The sequence below is a fragment of the Eptesicus fuscus genome, chromosome 7, assembly GCF_027574615.1.
Source record: "Eptesicus fuscus isolate TK198812 chromosome 7, DD_ASM_mEF_20220401, whole genome shotgun sequence".
Lineage (NCBI taxonomy): Eukaryota > Metazoa > Chordata > Mammalia > Chiroptera > Vespertilionidae > Eptesicus > Eptesicus fuscus.
Window position 1 is genome coordinate 60434286 of NC_072479.1, and position 22556 is coordinate 60456841.

The following is a 22556-nucleotide window of genomic DNA, read 5'->3' on the forward strand; positions in this document are numbered from 1 at the left end:
ACAATTCATTAACAGTAGCAAAATTACAGTTATGAAGTAGCAACGAAAATAATTTTCTGGTTGGGGGTCACCACAACATGAGGAACTGTATTAAAGGGTCGCGGCATTAGAAAGGTTGAGAACCACTGGTGTAGAGAGAGGTGGAGAAAAAGGAGCTTCCAGTTGATGGACTCCGCATGTTTGAAAATAATTCAGTAATGTAGAGGAAAAACTTGCAGAGCAAGAATAAGTTATAAATAAAAACCTTTCAGCAAGGTGAACAAATGAACAGTTTTTGCATCAATTTTATCCAGAGGAAAGAGGTCTTCTTGAAGAATGCTTATTTACAGAATCTTTTTGTAAGTTAGAGTTGGCCCCCTCCAATGATTTGTCTCTTATTAGAACAATATCATCAGAGCCCACGTGCTTTTCTAAAAGCGCATCCACTAGATAATCCATTTTTCAGAACGTATTCAACATTGGCTACCTATCTGCCTTAAGTGTCCCTGGGAGTCTCTCACACAAATTATATTGCTATTGTCTTTTAATTGATTGAAATATTCTGAATTCTTCAAGACATTATATTTGTTAAATACATGAATTGATTCTCTTTTAAATCCTTTGAGTACCCCATTGTCATTAAAATCCATGAAGTTGGACACTACTTTCACATTTGGATAATAAACACCAACTTGATGGATAATCTCTAGAACATACTGATACCAGACAAAAATATGAACACAGGTATACTATGTTGGAGCTTATCAGAGAAATTTTCATGTTCTTTGAGCATGACATCAGTCACAGTTTCTTTAGGTTTTGATAAAACCTGTTCCACAAACAAATCATGTCATTTAGTTTACCATTCTATAACATAAGGGCACTACTCTTCTATGGTAAGAACAGGATCAATTTTTCTTTTTCTTTTAAATATATTTTTATTGATTTCAGAGAGGAAGGGAGAGGGAGAGAGAGAGGGAGAAACATCAATGATGAGAGAGAATCATTGATCGAATGCCTCCTGCACGCCCCACACTGGAGATTGAGCCTGCAACCTTGGCATGTGCCCTGACTGGGAATTGAACCTTGACCTCCTGGTTCATAGGTCAATGCTCGACCACTGAGCCAAGCAGGCTGGGCAGAACAGGATCAATAGCATAATATTTTCTCTTTAGTTACAGTAACTTTCGACATTCATCTGAAACCAGCTAGCAGTTGTCAATGACATTATGACATATTGAACATCTTTCTCCTATGTAAGAAAACTTAGTGTCAAGTCAAAGTCTGTTAATCTGAAAATTGATAGCTCCTCTTTTGATAAGGCCACAGATAATTTCTTCTACTCTTGTAGGGTCTACATGTGAACTGAACTTTTCAGGAATTCTGGCATCATTTTCACATGTGTAGCAGAATCTTAGTCATTTCTTGGTTACCCAGTCTTCCTTAGGGCATTCTTGAGTTTTTCTGTCCTTGAATTCGTCTAGAACAGTGGTTGGCAAACCGCGGCTCGCGAGCCACATGCGGCTCTTTGGCCCCTTGAGTGTGGCTCTTCCACAAAATACCACGTGCGCGTACAGTGCGATTGAAACTTCGTGGCCCATGTGCAGAAGTCGGTTTTCGGCCTGGGCAAGTCTATTTTGAAGAAGTGGTGTTAGAACACTCAAGGGGCCTAAGAGCCGCATGTGGCTCGCGAGCCGCGGTTTGCCGACCACTGGTCTAGAACAATAGCATAGGTGGTAAGCAATATCCAGAGATGCAGGGCTTTGATATAGGCATCTTGATCTTGGTCATCTGCCCTGTCTTCCTCTTGAAGGTGAATATGTACTGGGTCAGCACCACCCCTGCCACCACGGTGCAAATGCAGGTGCTAGTACCAGGGTGCACCTTTGCTATGGCCACCTGGTCCATGGATGGGGCCTTGTGCACGGATGGGCCCAAAAAGAACAGGTCAGTTCTAGCATTTTTGTCAGAAAATATACTCATTTGCAGCAGAAAAGGCTAAAATAGTTTGAAGTTCTTTTCATTCTGAAAGTGAAAAATTGTCCTTGGGTACACCTTCCATTTAAATGTGTTGCTGAATGTATGATGTTTATGTTTTAAGTGCTCACTTCAAAAGAGGTGTTCTCTTTCTTGCCAATATCCAGTGTGTTTTTAAGCACCCAGTCAATGTACTGAGCTAATCATTTTGTTTGAAATTCTGTTTCATTGCATCCTAGCTCTTTCCTTTTTATATGTGTGTTGTTATTAAGGTTGTTGCCATTATGAGATGGCCTCATTCTGTATACCCCACATTGTCTTCTGAGGTCCTTAGAAATAAGGTATTTAACATGTTTTGTCAGTGATTGAATATAAAATCATTCCACACTGTTTTTGGTCCCAGGGATCACCATATGAGAAGGCTTGGTTGCCAGAGAGAAGTAGAACTGAAAAGTTAATTGCTAAAGTTTAGAAGTTGAGACATACCTCTAGGGCCAGGTCAGGGAGGGCATTGTAAATCATTCGAGGAGAGATCCTGAGCTAATGAATCACCATTGCAGGATTTTCAGTAGGCAAGTGATGGGTTTAGGACTTGGATAATTTTATGTTCCTTCTTGATTCACACATGCTAAGAAGCTTGCTTGTTTATTTAGTAAATTTGTAGTGAATAACCGTTATGTTTAAGGAATGCTAAGTGTCAATTGGTAGTTAATAATTTGGTGGAGAGGTAAATATGATTTTCATTTGGGAGCATCTGCTGTGCTCAGCTTGCGTGGTCATTTTGGGAGGATATAGAGGTTATATTTTTGGGAATTTTACTGCCTGCCTGGTTTGGGGCCTTAACTTGAATATTTAAGCTCACAATTGACTATCAACACTGCTATAGTATATATGCATCGATTCTACATGATTCAGTCCTTCACACAGTTCCATCGATATGTAAGTATTTTTTATATGGTTTAATCCTTTTATGATTAATTCTAACTTCATTTTTCTTTTGTGGTTGATCTTTGCTGCTGAACTGGGATTTGGAGGTTAGAATTTAGGGTTGGTCACTTTCATTATGTGCCGTACTACTGTTCTGAATCCAGCCTTTCAAATTTTCTTTGAAGTGTCTAGTTAGTAGGTTCAGTGCATCCTTAGAGTAGGTGGAATCTTTAGTAAAGAAATAGGTTATTGAACGCTTAACATTTGGGTTGGGAGAATAGAATTAAAGGGAAACTGCTTAATTTTAAGTGTAATTTTTTAAAAATATGTTTTTATTGATTTGAGAGTGAGAGATTAAGGGAGAGGGAAAGAGAGAGAAACATCCATTTGCTGGCTCACGCACACCCCCTATTCAGGATCGAGCCCGCAACCAGGACGTGTGTCCTGATGGGGAATTGAACCGGTGACCTCTCGGTGCAGGGACGATGCTCAACAAACTGAGCCACATGGCCAGGGCTGTAATTTTTGAAGTGGTAAATAATAAGGTCATAGGAAAACAAATGAATATAAGTTATTTAGATTTGTTTAAAGCCTTTGATAAAATTTCAGTCAATGACAGGTTGGAGGAGGAAGGTAGAGGTACACTATGTGATGACTGAGGATGACTTTTAAGACAGGAAAAAGAAAATAATAGTAATAAAGCGATTTTTCTTTTCAGGACAGAATTATAAATAGTGCTGTTTTCAGTTTTGCTACCTGAAATGGCCCTATTTAGCATTATTTATAAGTGACTTGAAAGTGAGTTCATAGTGATAGCTCAGCTGTAGGTAAAACTATACTTGTTTAATAAACTCACAGGTAATAGGGCTAAACTTGATGAACACATTTGGATTTGTGAGTTAAATATTTCTTTTTTAAGATTGTTTTGAGGAAAAGTGTTTCAGACTTAGGATGATGGATTTTGAGGTTTTTTTTCCTAATACCATAGGAAGAGGCTCTGTGAAGCTAGATATTGTTCTTGTAATGTAAGATATTGGTGGACTCAGTATTGGGAGTAATTGCACGGGAAACCCTTTGGATTTGTGGATTAAGTATTCCCAATTTTTGTTGATTATCCAATCAGCTTGGCTTTTTCCTACTCTTGCCCTCCTTACCTCCAGCTATGCTCTATCTCTGATGGCAAGGAGCAGACCCTTATTAAGGGAGAGAGAAGCTGCTGTTTTTTTGTTAATCTTCACCTGAGGATATTTTTCTCATTGATTTTTTTTTTTTTTTTTTTTTAGAAAGTGGAAGGGAGGGGGAGAGACAGAGAAACATCTATGTGAGAGAGATATATTGATTGGTTGCTTCCCACATGTGCCCCGACCGGGGCCAGGGTCGAGCCTACAACCAAGGTACATGCCCTTGACTGGAATGGAACCCTAGACCCCTCAGTCTGCGGGTCGACACTCTAACCTCTGAGCAGAATTGGCTAGGGTGGGAGAGAGAAGCATTTAATGAGGGTGTCTGAGAGCTCTAGAAAAGAAGGTAATGGATAAAGAACAAAATTTGAAGAGAAAGTCATAGCTGTTTCGCCAGTTCTGAAAGTTCTGCATTTCTTCCCTTTTGTTATGGTAAAGATTTTTTCTTTTAACATTTATTGAGATATAATTCTCATACCATACAATCCACCCATTTACAGTACACAATTTGATGATTTTTGGTATATTCACAGATGAAGGCAGTCATCACTGCAATCAATTTTAGAACATTTCATCACCTCAAAAAGGAAACCCTGTGCCCCTTATGTCTCACCCCACCATTCTCCCATCTCACTAGCTATAGGCTACCATTAATCTACTCCATGTTTATTGATTTCCCAGTTCTGGACATGTCATATAAATAAAATTATTCACTGTCACCTTTTTGTCTGGCTTCCATTATGTCAACCAGTGGTCTTTGGTGCCAATTCAGTGCCAACAGGAATCCCCACTAGGGGTGCGGCGAAGAAGGAAACTATTCAGTACTATTATGGTTAAGATTTGAAAACCAGGGTGAAATAAATCTCAAATCAATTTGTTACTAAATTATCTTTCTTTATTTCCTATGTATTAAGCTTAGGAAGGACAGAGACTCACTTTTCTGTGTATCCTCCAAAGAACCTTCAGTAAACTTGTTGAATGAATGAATGGTAATAATCCGGTATAGAGAGATTCTTTGTGATGTTGTGACCTTTTTCAAATCCAGTGAATTTTAATTTGGGATTGTTGATCATTTAGAGAACTGATTTGGGGCACATTTTAGAATTAACAGATCAAAAATATTTCACCTTTAGTATGCTAATTTGAAGATTTTGGCTGTGATAAATCCAAATTCACATTTGAGGCGACTTAATACATTGTTGTGGCATTGATATGTTACATGTCCTATCAAGCTCCCATACATTTTTTAAAAATATATTTTTATTGATTTTAGAGAGGAAGGGAGAGGGAGAGAGAGATAGAAACATCAGTAATGAGAGTATCATTGGTTGTCTGCCTCCAGCATGCCCCACACTGGAGATCAAGCCCTGCAACCTGGGCATGTGCCCTGCCTGGGAATTGAACCATGACCTTCTGGTTCATAGGTCAATGCTCAACCACTGAGCTACGCCGGGCAGACGTGTTTCTTTTTTTATTGTTACAAAGGTAATAAATGCTTATAGTAAAAATGAAAACAGTACAAATATGTATAATGTAGAAATGTAATCCCACCTTACATAGGTAACCATTGATAAATGTTTAGGCATATGGTGTCCTAGACATTTTTCTGTACATATACTAACATTTATGTATTATAAAAATCGCTTTTTACTATACTACTCTTACACAACTTGCCTTTATCACTTACCAGTATAAATTGGACATCTTTTCATATTGGTTTCTCATTATTTTAAATGACCACATAGTATTTCTTTATGTGTGTGTTTTAATTTTATTTATTGTCTAAAGTTTTACATATGTCTCCTTTTCCCCCGATTGACACCCCCCCCCCCAATTTCTTTGTGTTTTTGCTATAATTTATTTCACCAGCTCCCTATTGGTGGGTATTTGGGTGGTTTGTAACTTATTATAAATAATGTTAGATAAGATAGTCTGGTACAGATATAACACATTTATATGACTATTTTAATATAAATTCCTTTAGGTGAAATTGCTGTGCCAAAGAGCATGTATTTAAAAATGTTATGTTTTGTCAATTTGTCCTACTGAAAGATTACATCAATATACATTGTTTCCAGCACTGTAGGAGAGGGTCCATTTCACTACATCCTTACCAACAACAAATATTTGTTACTTCAGGAAATACTAAGTTCTAACTACTTGTCAAGCAGTGGGGATACAGTGTTGAACAAGATACAGGAAGTCCTAAATTATTTAATTTACATTTCTTCAATTAGTGAGGTTGAGCTGCTTATGACTATTGGCTATTGTTCTCAGGAAATTGAAGAATAAACTTAAAAATTGATTGTCTATTCACTTTATTTTGATTTTTTTATTTATATGAGCGCTTTTATGCATTAGATCTGTATGTCACGTGTTGTGAACGCTTTTCTCATTTAGTTGTATCACTTCACTGACATTGTTTTGGAGCCTAGAACTCTTGAATTTGTTTGTTTGTTTGTTTGTTTATTTTTAGTGAGCTATAACATACAGTAAAGCACAAAAATCTGATGTCCAACTCATTTACTTTTTGCATTATTATATACTAGAGGCCAGTTGCACGAAGATTTGTGCAATAGGCCTTCCTTCACCTGGCTGCCGGAACCGGTTTTCCTCTGGCACCGGTTTTCCTCCGGCACTCAGGACCCAGGCCTTCGCTCTGGCCGCCGCCTTCCGCCTTCCGCCTTCGCTCTGGCAGAAGTCTGAGGTAACTTGCCAAAGCAGTACACCTGACTCCAGCCAGAGTCTTCGCTTCGCTCCGGCCAGAGCACCGCTCCTGTAGCTCCCTCCGCCCCCCGTCCTCCCCCTATAGCAGCCGCCCGGCTGCTGCCATATTTGTCCTGCTAATTTGCATATTCCCTCCTGATTGGCTGGTGGACGTCACGGGGGTACTGTCGATTGACATATTTCTCTTTTATTAGTGTAGATATGTAACCACCATTCAGATCAAGATACAGTATATTTCCAATGAAGGTAGAGAACTTGCCTTTTGATTGAAATAAATTTTATATCTTTACTGAATATGATTAAAATTACTGAATTATTTTTTTTACTTAAATTCTGGCATAGCATTTACTCTCTTTTTGAGAAGAAATTCAACCTCATTACCTGATTTTCTATATGTATAGTTTTAAATGTTTTCAAGTGGGGGAATATAAGAACAGTAATGAGGAACTTGTGTATGTGTGTGTTTATGCTGTATTTTATTTATTTATTTAATATATTTTTATTAATTTTAGAGAGGAAAGAAGAGAGGGAGATAGAAACATTAATGATGTAAGAGATTCACTGATTGACTGCATCATTCACACCCCGCACTGGGGATTTGTGCCCACAACCCAGGCATGTGCACTTGACCAGAATCGAACCTGGGATCCTTCAGTCTGCAGGCTGATGCTATATCCACTGAGCCAAACCAGCTATGGCTATGCTGTATTTAAATATTTAAAAGTACAGGTGTTTTATTTTAATTAGGTACATTTTACTCTCATTAGTTGACTCTTAGAGGTTAGAAGAATGGGCTTTGGAGTCAGACATGTCTAGATTTGGATCGTTGGTGTACTGCTTTGGCAAGTTACCTTAAGCCTCAGTTTTCTCATCTATTTGGAGTCAATAACAGTGCCTACCTCATAGAGTAGTTAATAGGGTTTAAATGATTCATTTATAGAGTGTCTGCACATAGCAAACAAATACTAGCTGGCATTATTATTCTTTTAAAATTAAGAAAAACCTTATAAGAATTCCTCTGAGGCTCTGCCGGTGTGGCTCAGTGGATTGAGCGTCATCCTGGAAACTAAAGGATCCCAGGGTTTCGAGCTTTATCTCCAGTAGTAGGTGTCAGGAGACACAGCCAATCAGTGTTTCTTATTGATGTTTTTTCTTTAAATATATTTGTATTGATTTCAGAGAGGGAGGGAGAGAGAGAGAAACATCAATGATGAGAGAGCATCATTGATCGGCTGCCTCCTGCAAGTCCCACACTAGGGATCGAGTCCAAAACCTGGGCAAGTGACCAGACCTGGAATCGAACTTGTGACCTTTTGGTTCATAGATCGACGCTCAACCGCTGAGCCATGCCAGCTAGGCTCTCATTGATGTTTCTATATCACTCTCCCTTCCTTTCTAAAAATCATATTTTTAAAAAATTTCTTTGAGAAACTGCCTTTGATGGGAAAATATTTCAATAAGCCAGCTTGGTAAGTGATCAGATTAAAATTTAACTTTTGTAGGCTTTTACTGACTGAGGTATTATGTTGCCTTGTTAGACATTGTTTATATACCATATTTAGTTACCTCCTTTCAAATACATTTTTAGCCCCTTAAAGGCAAATTTGGAGGCTTAAAACTCATAGTCTCTGAGTTGTCCTTTTCCTTTTCCCACTCTGTCTAATCAATTTTAAAGTTCTTTTAATTTTTATACTGTTAACTGATTTTTCTTTCCTTATAAATGTATATCACTGTCATAAAATTAAAAGAAGACAGAATAAAAGAGAAAATGATGATTTTGCTATAGCATACTGTTCAGAGATAATCCTGTTAACATTTTAGAGTATATCTCATTAGAATTTTTTTCTCTACATGAAAATACATACATATATTTAGTGAAGCTCTATTAGTTTTCCAAGTGATATCTGTATTTCTTTTTCTCCTATATTTCTACTGCTAGTGTCTACTCTAAATTTTATTTCTAATGCCTGAATTATTCAATATTGTTTTTTTTAAATATATTTTATTGATTTTTTTACAGAGAGGAAGGGAGAGGGAGAGAGAGTTAGAAACATTGTTGAGAGAAACATCAATCAGCTGCCTCCTGCACACCCCCGACTGGGGATGTGCCCACAGCCAAGGTACATGCCCTTGACCGGAATTGAACCTGGGACCCTTGAGTCCTCAGGCCGACACTCTATCCACTGAGCCAAACTGGTTAGGGCTCAATATTGTTCTTTTAAAAAAATAACTTAAAATATATCCTATCCTTTCCTTCTTTTAGTTCCACATACCACTGGACTAATCTTTCTAAACATTTATTTAACTGCATATTTTTCTAAAATCTTTAGTGTCACTCTTGTTAAACATCTTTCTTTTGTGTCCCATAAATTCAAGATTGGAAAAACTCAACCATCTTTTTGGATCACAATGATGAAAGTAGAAGTCAACTACAATAAAAAACAAAAAACATTCAAGTAGCATGTTATTAAACAACTAGAAGCCTGATGCACGAAGATTCGTGCTAGAATGGGCCTTCTTTCCCTGGCTGCCAGCACCGCCTTTCCACTCCGGCCTAGCCCCTGAGCCGCCTCTTTCTGCTCTGGCCCCGCCTTCCCACGCTGCCCAGAGGCCCTGAGAGACCAGGGTTGGGGCGGAAAGCCTGCATCGTCGCCATGGCAACGACGCAAGCCTCCCGTTTGCTCGGTGCCTGTGTATGCAAATTAACCGCCATCTTTGTTGGGTTAATTTGCATATCACTCCTGATTGGCTGGTGGGTGTAGCGGATGTACAGTCAATTTACATGTTTGTCTATTATTAGATAAGATGAATGGATTACCAGTGAGATCAAGAAAGCAATAAAAACTTCCTGGAAAAAAAATGAAAATGAGCCGAAACCGGTTTGGCTCAGTGGATAGAGCGTCAGCCTGCGGACTGAAAGGTCCCAGGTTCGATTCCGGTCAAGGGCATGTACCTTGGTTGCGGGCACATCCCCAGTAGGGGGTGTACAGGAGGCAGCTGATCGATGTTCCTCTCTCATCTGATGTTTCTAACTCTCTATCCCTCCCCCTTCCTCTCTGTAAAAAATCAATAAAATATATTTTTAAAAAAACACCAATGGTGCCTTGGCCCATGTGGTTCAGTGGTTAGAGCATTGACCCGAGCACTAAAGGGTTCAATTCCCAATCAAGGGCATGTACATGGGTTGCAGGTTCAATCCCTGGCCCCAGTTGGGACGCTTAAAGGAGGCAACCAATTAATGTGTCTCTCCCCCCACCCTCTGAAAATCAATGGAAAAAATATCCTTGGGTAAGGATTAAAAAAAAAAAATCAAATACCAATTGTCATATTTCACAGATCTGGAACATATATTCCAAAAATTTATATGGAACTAAAAAGGACCCCAAATAGCCTCAGCAATCTTGAGAAAGAAGAACAAAGTCGGAGGGATCACAGCATCAGATACCAGACTGTACTCTAAAGCCATTGTAATCAAAACAGCCTGGCACAAGAACAGGCTTATAGGCCAATAGAACAGAGACCCCAGAAGTGGATCCACACTATTATGGTCAATTAATATTTGACAAAGGATGCAAGAACGTACAACGGAGTAAAGATCGTCTCTTCAATAGATGGTGTTGGGAAAATTGGACAGGTACATACAAAAAAAATGAAAGTAGATCGCCAACTTATACCATACACAAGAATAAACTCAAAATGGATAAAAGACTTAAATGTAAGTCATGAAGCCATATAAATCTTAGAAAACAGGCAGTAAAATTTTGACATCTCAGCAGTGTTTTTGCTGATACATCTCCTAGGGCAAGAGAAACAAAAGAAAAAATAAACAAATGAAACTACATCAAAATAAGCTTCTGCATAGCAAAAGAAACTGTCAACAAAATGGAAAGGGAACCCACTGTTTGGGAAGACCATTGATAATCTGGTAAGGGATTAATTTCCAAAATATGCAAAGAACTCCTACAACTCAACACCAGGAAGACAATCCAATTAAAAAATGGGCTAAGGACCTGAATAGACACGTATGCAGGTAGGACATGCAGATGGCCAATAGACATATATGAGAAAATGCTCAATGTCACTAATCAGAGAGATGCAAATTAAAACTACAATCAGGTATCACCACATAGGTGTCAGAATGGCTACCATCAATAATCAACAAGTGCTGCTGAGGATGTGGAGAAAAGGAACCCTAGTACACTGCTTGTGGGAATGCAGACTGGTGCAGCTACTATAGAAAACAGTATAGAGTTTCCTCAAAAAATTAAGAATGGAACTGATATTTGACCCCGCTTCTGAGAATATGTCCTAAGAAACTTGAAACACCGGTCAGAAAGAATATATGCACCCCTATTCATAGCAGCATTATTTACAATAGCTAAAATCTGGAAACAGCCCATTAGTATATTAGTGGATAAAAATCCTGTGGTACATTTACAGAGTAGAATATTATATGTCTGTGAAAAAGAAGGAGCTCTTACCCTTTGCAAGCAAGGATGGACCTGGAGATTATTATGCTAAGTAAAATAAGCCAGTTAGAGAAAGACAAATATGTGATGTCATTTATCTATGGAATCCAATGAACAAAATAAACAGACAAACAAAATAGGTCTAAAAGCATGGATTTGTGGAGCAGAATAACAGATCTCGGGGTGGGAGGGATTGGAAGAGATTAATCCAAGAACATATATGCATAGCACATGGATACAGCCAATAGTGTGGTGAAGACCTGGGGTGGGGTGGGGGCTAGATGCAGGGGCCAAAGTAGGGGGGAAATGGGAGACATCTGTAATACTGTCAATAATTTTTTAAAAAATCTTGTGTCCCACATTCCGTTATCTGTGTCACTTAACCTACTGACCTTAGTGTTCAAAATGTGCTTCATGTCCTGATTCCCCATACCTTTGTTCATCCCCATTTTCCTCTGGTTCTGTCCTTACCCTAAACTCTAGGAATGTACATGTAGCAAAGCTCCATATAGATATGAATCGAATTGTGGAGAAAAATCTGTTACATCAAAGTATAACAGAGAACAGCAGGAATACACAGTAGTCCCCCTTCATCAAGGTTTTTGCTTTCAGTGTTTTCAGTGCTTGTGGTCAACTGTGGTCGAAAATATTAAATGGAAAATTCCCGTAAAAAACTGATCTTTTTTTTTGTTTTTGTTTTTGTTAATCCTTACCCAAGGATCTCCCCCCCCCCCCATTCAATTTTAGAGAAAGTGGAGAGGTGGGAGGGAGGGGAGATGGGGAGGAACATTGATGTGAGAGAGAGAGACATCGATTGTTTGCCTCCCCTACATGCCTCAATCGGCGCCAGGGATCAAACCTTAAACTGACACTAACCACAGAAATGCTCAGACTGACACTAACCACAGAAATACCATCCAGGGCAACTATTGCTAAGTTTTAAATTGCACATTGTTCTGAGTAACATGAAATCTTTTGCAGTCTTGCCTTAGCCATCTCAGTTATAAAAGAGAAAGAAAGGGAGGGAGGGAGGGAGGGAGACCACATTCACATAACTTTCATTTTGGTATATTGTTATAATTATTTTGTTTTATTATGTTAATGTTATTAATCTTATTGTGCCTAATTTATAAATTAAACTTTATCATAGGTATGTATGCAAGGAAAAATCATACTATTCTAAGTTTTAGGCATCCATTGGAAGTCTTGGAATGTATCCCCTGATTATAATGGTGGATTTTTGTATTAGAATGCATGTCAGTTCTATTTATTAAAGTGAAGTAGGTATTTCAATTCTATAAAATTTTTTATTCCTGGTGAATTCTAGCTCTTATCATTGCCATCTTTGATTCATTGAAATATTCTTAAGATTCAAGTGAAGCTCTACTTCCTGCGGTTCCCCAGATCAGCAGGCTACATGTATGTCATATTGCTCTGATCTCTTGTATTGTTTAGTGTCTGTGTTTGATACTACTTGTGAATTCCCCCCATTTACTTATTTAGGTTAATCCTCACCCAAGGATATTTTTCTATTGATCTTTTAGAGAGAGTACAAGAGAGAGGGAAAGACAGAAACATCCATGTAAGAGAAACACATCGATTGGTTGCCTCCTGCACACGCCCTGACCAAGGTGCAACCAAGATGCATGCCTTTGACCAGAATCGAACCCGGGACCCTTTGGTCTGCAGGCCGATGCTCTATCCACTAAACCAAACCAGCTAAGGCATTCCCCCCCGCCCCCCCCACTTAAGTGTCTTCCATAACCTCTTAAATATACTACTATGCTTTGAATTCCTTTTTTAAAAAAAATTTATCCCCCCATACCTATACTAATAAAAGGGTAATATGCTAATTATACCGGGAGACCTTCCGGACAAAGCCATGGTGGCGGGGCCAAGGCAGAGGCGGTTAGGGGCGATCAGGCCGGTGTGGGGGGGGGATAGTTGGGGGCAAGCAGGCCGGCTGGGGGGGGCAGTTGGGGGCGAACAGGCCAGCAGGCAGAGTGGTTAGGGGCGATCAATCAGGCAGGCAGGTGAGCGGTTAGGAGCCAGTGGTCTTGGATTGTGAGAGGGATGTCCCAGATTGGAGAGGGTGCAGGCCAGGCTTTCTCCCTCCACCCCCCCCCCATGCACAAGTTTCATGCACTGGGCCACTAGTCTATATATATAAAAGCCTAAGCAACCGTTTCGACCAGACGATTGGTTGGTAGCTATGATGTGCACTGACCACCAGGGGGCTGATGCCCAACACAGGAGCAGCCCCCTGATGGTTAGTGCGCTCCCATAGCCAACCTCCCGCAGCCAGCCAACCTTCCCCAGTCCCTCCCCCAGCCGGCCTGCCCAATTGCCGAGGGACCCGACTCGTGCATGAATTCGTGCATGAATTCGTGCACCGGGCCTCTAGTATAAGTATAATTGAGATAATTCTCATACAATAAAATTCTCTTAAAGTGTACAATTCACTGGTTTATAGTATATTCAGTCCTGCACCATCACCACCACAATCTAATTCCAGAACATTTACATCACCCCAGAAAAAAAAAACTCTTCACACTTCAGCAATCACTCATTCCTTTCTCTTCCAAGCTCCTGGCAACCAATATATTTTCTTTTTTTCTGTATGGACTTGCCTTTTCTGGACATTTCAGTGTACTCCTTTTAAAGTATGTAAACTGTTTTAATACAAACTTAATAAAGAATCTCATTTTAAATAGAAAGCTCTCTATTTACATTTAGTAGCTTCTTGAATAGGTAGCTTTTAATGAGAGTTTGTTGCAGGATCAGTTTTTAGAAGTGGATGTGGATTAATGGATAGGTGAGGGAAGACTTTTTTTTTAGTACAGGAAAAACCATAAACAAGGTGATGCAGTTGAGGTAAGCAAAGAACTTGGTTTGAGACTTAGTTCTTTTTTAGATCTGTACCTTGATCTAGAAATAAACAAATGGTAAATATGATTTATTTTTTTCCATCTAGTCTGTGGCTCCAGCGGCCTTATTTCTAGCAGCTAAAGTAGAGGAGCAGCCAAAAAAATTGGAACACGTCATCAAAGTAGCACATGCTTGTCTCCATCCACAGGAATCACTTCCCGATACCAGGAGTGAGGTAAGGGATTAATTACACATGTTTTTCTTAAATTTTATTATAACTTAGTTTTGTAACTTTGATTTATTGAAGTCCTAATGGGGGCTGTTAAAGGAACCTTTTAGTGTTTGTTTTTTCCTTAACAAAAACATGGGGATTTTATGGCAGAAGTTAATTGTATTCATTGTAGTAAAATTGGAAAATGCAGAAAAACAGAAGAAAATATGTCACTTAGATATAATTTGGACCACAGATCTATAAGTTAACCATTATTATTTCCAGCTTCTTTTCTATGAATAGCTATATATGTATATAGTAGAGGCCCAGTGCAGGAAATTCCTGCATGGGTAGGGTCCCTAGGCCTGGCTGGTGATCAGGGCCAATCTGTGGGGTGACCGGCAGGGCGATCGGGGGAGGGGGTGGCCGCTGGCACCCACCTTGGCTGGCCTGGCACCGCCCCGCTCACCAGCCGAGCCCCCCTCCCGCCCCCTCCCCGACGCTGCCACCATTTGGGGCCTGCGGGCTGGGGGCAGCTCCTGCATTGAGCATCTGCCCCTTGGAGGTCAGTGCGCATCATAGTGACTGGTCATTCCGCCAGTCATTCCGCCATTTGGTCGATTTGCATATTAGGCTTTTATTATATAAGATGTTGTGTGTTTTTTACTTACTATATCCCAAATATTTTCCCATTTTATTAATTTTCCACTTGCTTTAATCCTCACCCATGGATAGTTTTCTTTCTTTTTTTTTTTTTTTTTAATATATTTTATTGATTTTCCACAGAGAGGAAGGGAGAGGGATAGAGAGCCAGAAACATCGATGAGGGAGAAACATCGACCAGCTGCCTCCTGCACACCCCCCACCGGGGATGTGCCTGCAACCAATGTACATGCCCTTGACCAGAATCGAACCTGGGACCCCTCAGTCCGCAGACCGACGCTCCATCCACTGAGCCAAACCGGTTTCGGCATGGATAGTTTTCTATTGATTTTTTTTTAGAGAGAGTGGAAAGGGGAGAGACAGAGAGAAATATCGGTGTGAGAGAGAGACATTGATTGGTTGTCTCCTGTGCACCCTGACCATGGCCTGGGCTGGGGAGGAGTCTGCTACTGAAGTACATGCTCTTGACCAGCATCCAACCCAGGACCCTTCACTCTGCAGGTCAACACTATTCACTAAGCCAAACCGGCTAGGACAACTTTCCATTTGCTTTAACCGTTTGCACTCGGATGTCGAGTGTGACTCGACACGGTTAGCATCAGTAGCAGCTCGTATGTCTAATTGTATTGAATCTATCAATAATTTGAAATATAAAAAAATCCAAATAAATAAGTTTGTATGAAAAGAAACTCCAGTTTTTTATTCTACTGCCGCGCTTTGTAAAATCTGGGGTATTTAAAAAATTAAATCCCGAGTAGAATAAAGGAATCGAGAAAAAAGCAAGAGAGTGCAAAGGGTTAAATATAATATTGCATCATATACATGTATATGTATATACTAGAGGCCTGATGCACGAAGAATCATGCAAGAATGGGCCTTCCTTCCCCTGGCTGCCAGCACCACCTTCCCTCTGGCCAGGAGCCGCCTTTCTGCCTTTGCTCCGGTCTGAAGTCACTTTTCTGCCTTCCCCCGCTGCCCAGAGGCCCAGAGCTGCTGGGGTGGTGAGGAATGCCTGCGTCGTTGCCATGGCAACGATGCAAGCATCCCGCCCCGCCCCCAGCCGCTCAGCGCCTGCATATGCAAATTAACCCACCGTCTTTGTTGGATTAATTTGCATACCCACTCCTGATTGGCTGGTGGCGTTGTGAAGGTATGGTCAATTTGCATCTTTCTCTTTTATTAGTGTAGATATGTACATACATACATATATATTTTAATCATTTGCTATTTCTAAGAGAACTTTCTAAGAAACTACAAAAGTTATATATGTTCATTATAAGAGAATCCAAACAATTAAGAATCATTTAAAGTGAAAGTTAAAGCATCTCCTCTCCTCCTAGGAAGATACTGCTGATTACAGTTCTGGTATACTATATTCTTTCAGACTTTGGTGTGTGTGTGGGGCGAGGGGGGCAGAGAGAAACATTGATTGGTTGCCTCCCCTATACACCCCGAACTAGGTATGTGCGCTGACTAGGAATTGAACCCACAACCTTTTGGTATATGGGATGATGCTCCAACCAGCTGACCCACCCAGTCGGCATATTCTTTTAAACTTTTATCCTATGCATATATGTACAGCTTTTTTTTTCCATCCTTCCTTGCCTTTCTTAATAAAGGGAAAATCTCTCCTGGCTTTGTAAGTCAGTGACTGGGGTGTGGTGAGTTGTGAAAATTGGAGAGGTCTGACATTTGTAAGTGCTTGCAGAAAAATTATGGATTACTCTTACTAGATTATTTAAGTCTCTTACAGTGGATGCATGAGTCATCCTTTATCAAATAGATAAATAGAATTGTGTGTTCTCATTGGAGAAAGGGATTTTGGAGGGGGGGATATTTATTATTTATTTTGTGTGTGTGTTGACAATAGCCCCTAATTAGGTGAATTAAGTGTTTTGGATGGCAGTGTCTTGACTTCCTTCATTTTCTCTTTGGGCTACACCAGTAGTTCTTATTGAAAAGAGTTATTGCTCTGAACTTTTATTTAGGTTTGAGACTAATTACTAAATGTCATTTGTCTTTAGAATTGACCAAAAAAGACAATTTTATTTTAACAAAATAAAACAGAAAGCCCTGGCTGGTGTGGCTCAGTTGGTTGGGCATCCCGTGCACTGAAGGGTTGCTGGTTCGATTCTTGGTCCTGGCACATGCCAGGTTGCAGGCTTGATTTCCCAGTGGGGGGATGAAAGTGGAGGTGGCTGGTCAGTGTTGCACTCTCGCTTCAGTGTTTCTCTCTTCTCCTTTTCTCGCTCTAAAAATCAGTAACCTATTAAAAAACACACACACACAATAATAACCTCTGCTTTTTGTTTCTTTTCTGAAGTATATTTATATAACTTCTCACCTGAATCTTTTTTTTTGTTTGTTAATCTCACCCAAGGGTATTTTTTTCCGTTGATTTTTAGACAGTGGGGGAGGGGGTGGGTGTGGGGGAGAGAGAAATATCAATGTGAAAGAGACACATCAATTGATTGCCTCCTGCATGCACCCTAACCAGGCCTGGAATTGACCCTGTAACCAAAGTACATGCCCTTGACCGGAATCAAACCTTTGACCCTTCAGTTCATGGGCTGACACTCTAACTCAGAGCCAAATTGGCCAGGGCCTGAGTCTATTTTTTTTGTGAGGTGATTAGGTGAAGATATTTCCTTCACTGTATGGAAAAGAGAACTAGCATAGTTGTAAGTCCTTCTTGGATTTCATAATGATCATAAAGTTAAGTGGAAAGTTAACTATAACATAAGTCTCTTAACTCCTGGCTCAAGTCTAATTCTCCTAGAGTTCTAGACCAGTGCTGTCCACTGGAAATATAAGAGGAGTCATGTGTAATGTAAAAAATTTTAACTTCATTTAAAACTTTTAATCTATACTAGTAAAAGAGTAATATGCTAATTAGACTGGGAGACCTTCTGGCTATCCTTCTGGAGAAAGCCTGGGGCTTGACCGGCCTGCAAACCACCCCAAATGGCCCTCAGCTCCTCACCCAGGCTGGCCACGCCCCCCAGTGGGGACCCCCACCCCAATGGGGGCTTGGCCGGCCTGCAAACCACCCCAGGCCCCTCCCCAGGCCCCCCCCCCCAAGGGGACCCCCACCCTGATCTGGGACCCCCTTCAGGGCAGATCAGCAAGTCCCTACCCATGCACCAGGCCTCTGCTATACTAATAAAAGGGTAATATGCTAATTAGACCGGGAGACCTTCCAGGAGACTTTTTGGACGTCTTTCTGGACAAAGCCATAGTGGCTGGGCTGAGGCAGAGGTGGTTATGGGTGATCAGGCCAGGAGGGCAGGGCAGTTAGGGTTGATCAGGCCAGCGGGGGGGAGGGAGGGCAGTTGGGGGCGAGCAGGCCGGCTTGGGGAGCAATTGGGGCCAATCAGGCTGGCAGGGGGGAGCAATTGGGGGTGAGCAGGCCGGCAGGGGGGGGACAGTTGGGGGCAATCAGGTGGTGGGGCAGTTAGGGGCGAGCAGGCCAGCGGGGGGGCAGTTGGGGGTGAGTAGGCCAGTGGGGGGAGCAGTTGGGGGCAAGCAGGCCAGCAGTCAGAGTGGTTGGGGACAATTAGGTAGGCAAGCAGGTGAGCAGTTAGGAGCCAGCAATGAGGGATGTCCGATTGCTTGTGGGATCAGGCCTAAACCGGCAGTCGGACATCCCCCAAGGGGTCCCAGATTGGAGAGGGTGCAGGCCGGGCTGAGGGACACCTCCCCCCCCACTACCACTAGTTGAAAAATAAAATTAATTTCAATATATTTTATATAATATATTTAATCAAAAGTGCTATCATTTTAGCATATAATCAATATTAAAACATTATTAGTGAGGTTGTTTCCATTATTATTGTTTGCTCCCTTTTCTTTGAACTCTCCTATGAAGTTTTAGAAATCTAGCATTACCCCAAAGGGGAAGTTTTAACAGGAGTCAAATGTTTGAGATTGCCTATAGGAAGGCTCTGCAAATGTATTCTGATGATGTTGAAGAAGAAGATGTATTTTTAATTTTCTTGAAGCTATATCAAATGAACTATAAAACCTAAAATGTCAGTCTGAAAATGAACCAAATCTCATGTGCTTTTTCTGTAGCTATTTATGAATCAAGTGTTTTCTCTCAGTATACTCCTTTTGTTTGTTTTCTTTTAAAAGGAGAATCTGTACTGAATAGGGATAAAGATTAATTTCAGTTCCTACTCTATCTCATAACTCCACCCATCTTCTGTGGTTTTGGTTTCTCTGGGAGGGGTGTTAGAATTGCTTATACTTTATACTATTACTAGAAGCCCATTGCACGAAGTTTTATGCAATAGACCTTCCTTCATCTGGCTGCTGGCACCAGTTTTCCGCCAGCAGCAGTTTTCCTCTGGCCACCCGCCTATCGGAGCGCCTCCCGCCAGCGCGATTGGCGGGTGGCCGGAGGAAAACTGGTGCTGGCAGCCACGCAATCGGCCACCCCGCGTTCCGCCACCGGCGCCTTCCGCCGGCTCCATCGGTCCTCCCGCAGTGCCGGCCATTGGGGCCGGCGGGAGGGGGGAGCCAGGACTCGTGAGTCCCCGCCCCCCCGCTCCTCCTGTCAGCCCAATTGGCCACCCCAAGTCCCGCCCCCAGCCTGCCGCCGGCCCAATCGTGGGCATAGCAGAGTGATGATTATTTGCATATTTCCCTTTTATTAGGTAGGATATTGTACCTTATGTGTCTTCTCACCTGCAGGCTTACCTGCAACAAGTTCAAGATCTGGTGATATTAGAAAGCATAATTCTGCAGACTTTAGGTAAGTTTATTTTCCTTTAACACATTAAAGAAATATTCATGTAATATGATATGATTTTAACTTTTGCAAAATAGGAAACAGGAGGACAAATTCTTGGAAAGGTTTTGCAAATTTAGAGGTTATTGAGCCTAATTTTACCTATATGGAAGAAAGGATGAAGGCACACTGACCTCTGAAATAGCAGTTAGCAGTCCTTTTTTCCTCCTCATTTGGGATTCATGATTTGCTTTTTAAGATTTGGCAGTTTTTAATTTTCTGATAACTAATGGCAGCAACTATTTAAAGAAGTCTTTTTCTTCCATGGATTTTTATGGTCTGTCATATTTAGGTAACATTTGTTTTTAAATTGGAAATCAGAGTTTAGAACAGCAGAGTGTAGGTGGAAGAATTCAAGCTACAGTAAATCCTCGCTTCATCAATAGGTTCTTAGAAACTGGCTTTAGTGAAACTATATATAATGAAGCTAATTTTACCATAGGCTAATTGGTATAAGAGTCAAGTTCCTATGGCATAGTTCTGGTCACAAAAACATCACCAAAGTTATAAATAAAGATCCAAAACACTTCTAATATTACACATTGAAATAAATGTGAGCTCTGCATACATTTAAGAAAGATTAATAAAAAAACAAGTAAGATAATTATTTTCCAATCCAAATATTTCAGCTCAGAGTTGGGGATGGCTGAAAAACTATTCGAACAGCTCAGAGCACAAGGCAGGAACCCACCCTGACAAGGTGCCCTTCCATGCTGGGCATGCTCACTCCCACACTTACTCAGACTGGGATAGTTTAGACACACCAATTCACATAATGTGCACATCTTTGGGATTACCTGGAGAAAACCCATGCAGACATGGGGAGAATGTGCAAACTCCACACAGACAGTGGCCCCAGCTGGGAATCATTTTTTTTTTTTTTTTGTCTCATCAACATTATAATGAAACTAGATCCCTGGTGCACGAATTTGTGCATGGGTGGGGTTTGGCCATCCCATCCCAATGGGGGCCAATGGGGGATGGGCCAGCAGGGGGGGAGGGGCCGCAGGCGGTTGGGGGTGCTGATTGGGGCCCCATTGGGCCTGTTGGCTGCTGCAGTGCATGTCATAGAGATCCCGTTGTTCTAGTCGTTCCAGTCGTTCCGGTTGCTTGGCTTTTATATATATAGATAGATGACATTGAACAAAACAAAGTTACTTGAGGATCTGCTGTATAGCAGTTCATTGGCAACCCTGGTGATACTCTGTTATTAATCTAGTATTATTATTTTCATCAGAGATATTGCCTTAAAAATTTTATAAGCAAATATGGAAAATAAAGATTTTATTGCACACCACACACACACACACACACACACACACACAGTGTCCCTAAAAAATGTATATGTACTTTGAATGATTATAAAGTCAGTGTTTATTAACATACAGTTCATTTTCAGAATTTAAAAGAATCTACAGAAATGAATTTTTTTGGTCAGTGCCTGATGACCATTCTGGTCCAGGAACTGCTGATAACACAAAGCAATGGAATAAAAAATCATTTCATTTGGTGTTTGTGTGCTTTCAGGTCATTGACTGTTGCCGGTTTTGTACCATAGACTTTCTTTTATGTATCCCTATAAAAAAGTCTAGTGGCACTTTAGAATAAATTTTCTTTGTTCACAGCTTACTCTGGCTTCACCCATTATTTCAAATCAGTTAAACCTGAAAAAGAGTGAAAATTAAATGACTTATCAGATGTTAAAGTGTGTGTACATTTTTGGGGGACACTAGACACACACACATATACACACACTGAATTCTTCAAACTTTATCACTGAAGTTAATTTCTGCTAAACAAATTATCTTCATTGTGACCATACTTTAGGGGACAATGGTATTTTTCTGGTGGAATCAATTTTTATTAATATTTAGAAACCAGTAAGATCTAATTTGCAAGAGTCAGTTACCTTTTAGAATAATTTACATCATGTAAATTTCTCAATAGAATTTCTTTATCTAAAAATTTTTTTGTCTCATCAACTCAGAAAATTTTTTAGACAACACTGATCCTCCTCAAGTAGTTTTAATAAAGATCATTGGGGTTGGATGAAATGATCGGTACCTATTGTAATTAAAATGATGAAAAGGAACAAAATTGAGGTAAGAGAAGAATAGGTTTTAAAATGTTTTCTCAAGGTTAAGTGTTATAAGATAGTCAACACTTGATTAAAACTGCTCCTTCCAACCATATATTATTACATTCTATTGTACCTAAAATGTGTTTTATCTTTAGAGGTTATTGGTTTTCAAGGGTCTTGAGATTGCATTAGTTTTACTATCTTAGTGGTATCTTCTAGCTCTAAATATTATAAGCAGCTTTGGAGATAATGTGTCTTAGAGAAAAGTGTGCTGCATGTTTTGTGGGACTTGGCCTCAGACAATAATTTTGGGATAGGAAAATAAGGGAGGCCTTTAATGATGACTCAGATAAAAGATGTATAAAATGTCTTGAGTACTTTAGTTTTTTAACGAGTTACTTTTTTTTAGGCTTTGAACTAACAATTGATCACCCACATACACATGTGGTAAAGTGCACTCAACTTGTTCGAGGTAAGGAATCCCAGCTTGAGACAGTGCTCTAAAATTTTTTTACCATTTAGAGGCTAAAATTGCTGTAGACAAATACATAACACAGCTGCTAATTAATGTGTTTAGGTGATCTCCATTTAAAGAGTTAGTCTCTTGAGGGATGGTTGTGAAAGCTGGGGGCAGATTTTGAAAAGTCACCAAATCATAAGTAACTAACATCAATTTTAAGGA

At 40.3% G+C, this 22556-nt stretch overlaps 1 protein-coding gene and 1 pseudogene across 2 annotated transcripts in view; one reads left to right on the plus strand and one right to left on the minus strand.

The window, feature by feature from the left end:
• The window catches only part of CCNT1 (cyclin T1), a 35868-nt gene that overhangs the window by 2374 nt on the left and 10938 nt on the right, over nucleotides 1–22556 (plus strand). Inside the window, exons 2-5 of one of the 2 annotated variants that reach the window (XM_008140614.3) lie at nucleotides 2814–2895; nucleotides 14235–14363; nucleotides 19698–19758; nucleotides 22284–22346. In XM_008140614.3, coding sequence (XP_008138836.1) covers nucleotides 2814–2895; nucleotides 14235–14363; nucleotides 19698–19758; nucleotides 22284–22346 — 335 coding nt within the window. The remainder of the gene's footprint in view (nucleotides 1–2813; nucleotides 2896–14234; nucleotides 14364–19697; nucleotides 19759–22283; nucleotides 22347–22556) is intronic. The other variant, XM_028144281.2, reaches the window with a different exon arrangement.
• On the minus strand, nucleotides 286–1887 carry LOC103285394 (cytosolic 5'-nucleotidase 3A-like; annotated as a pseudogene).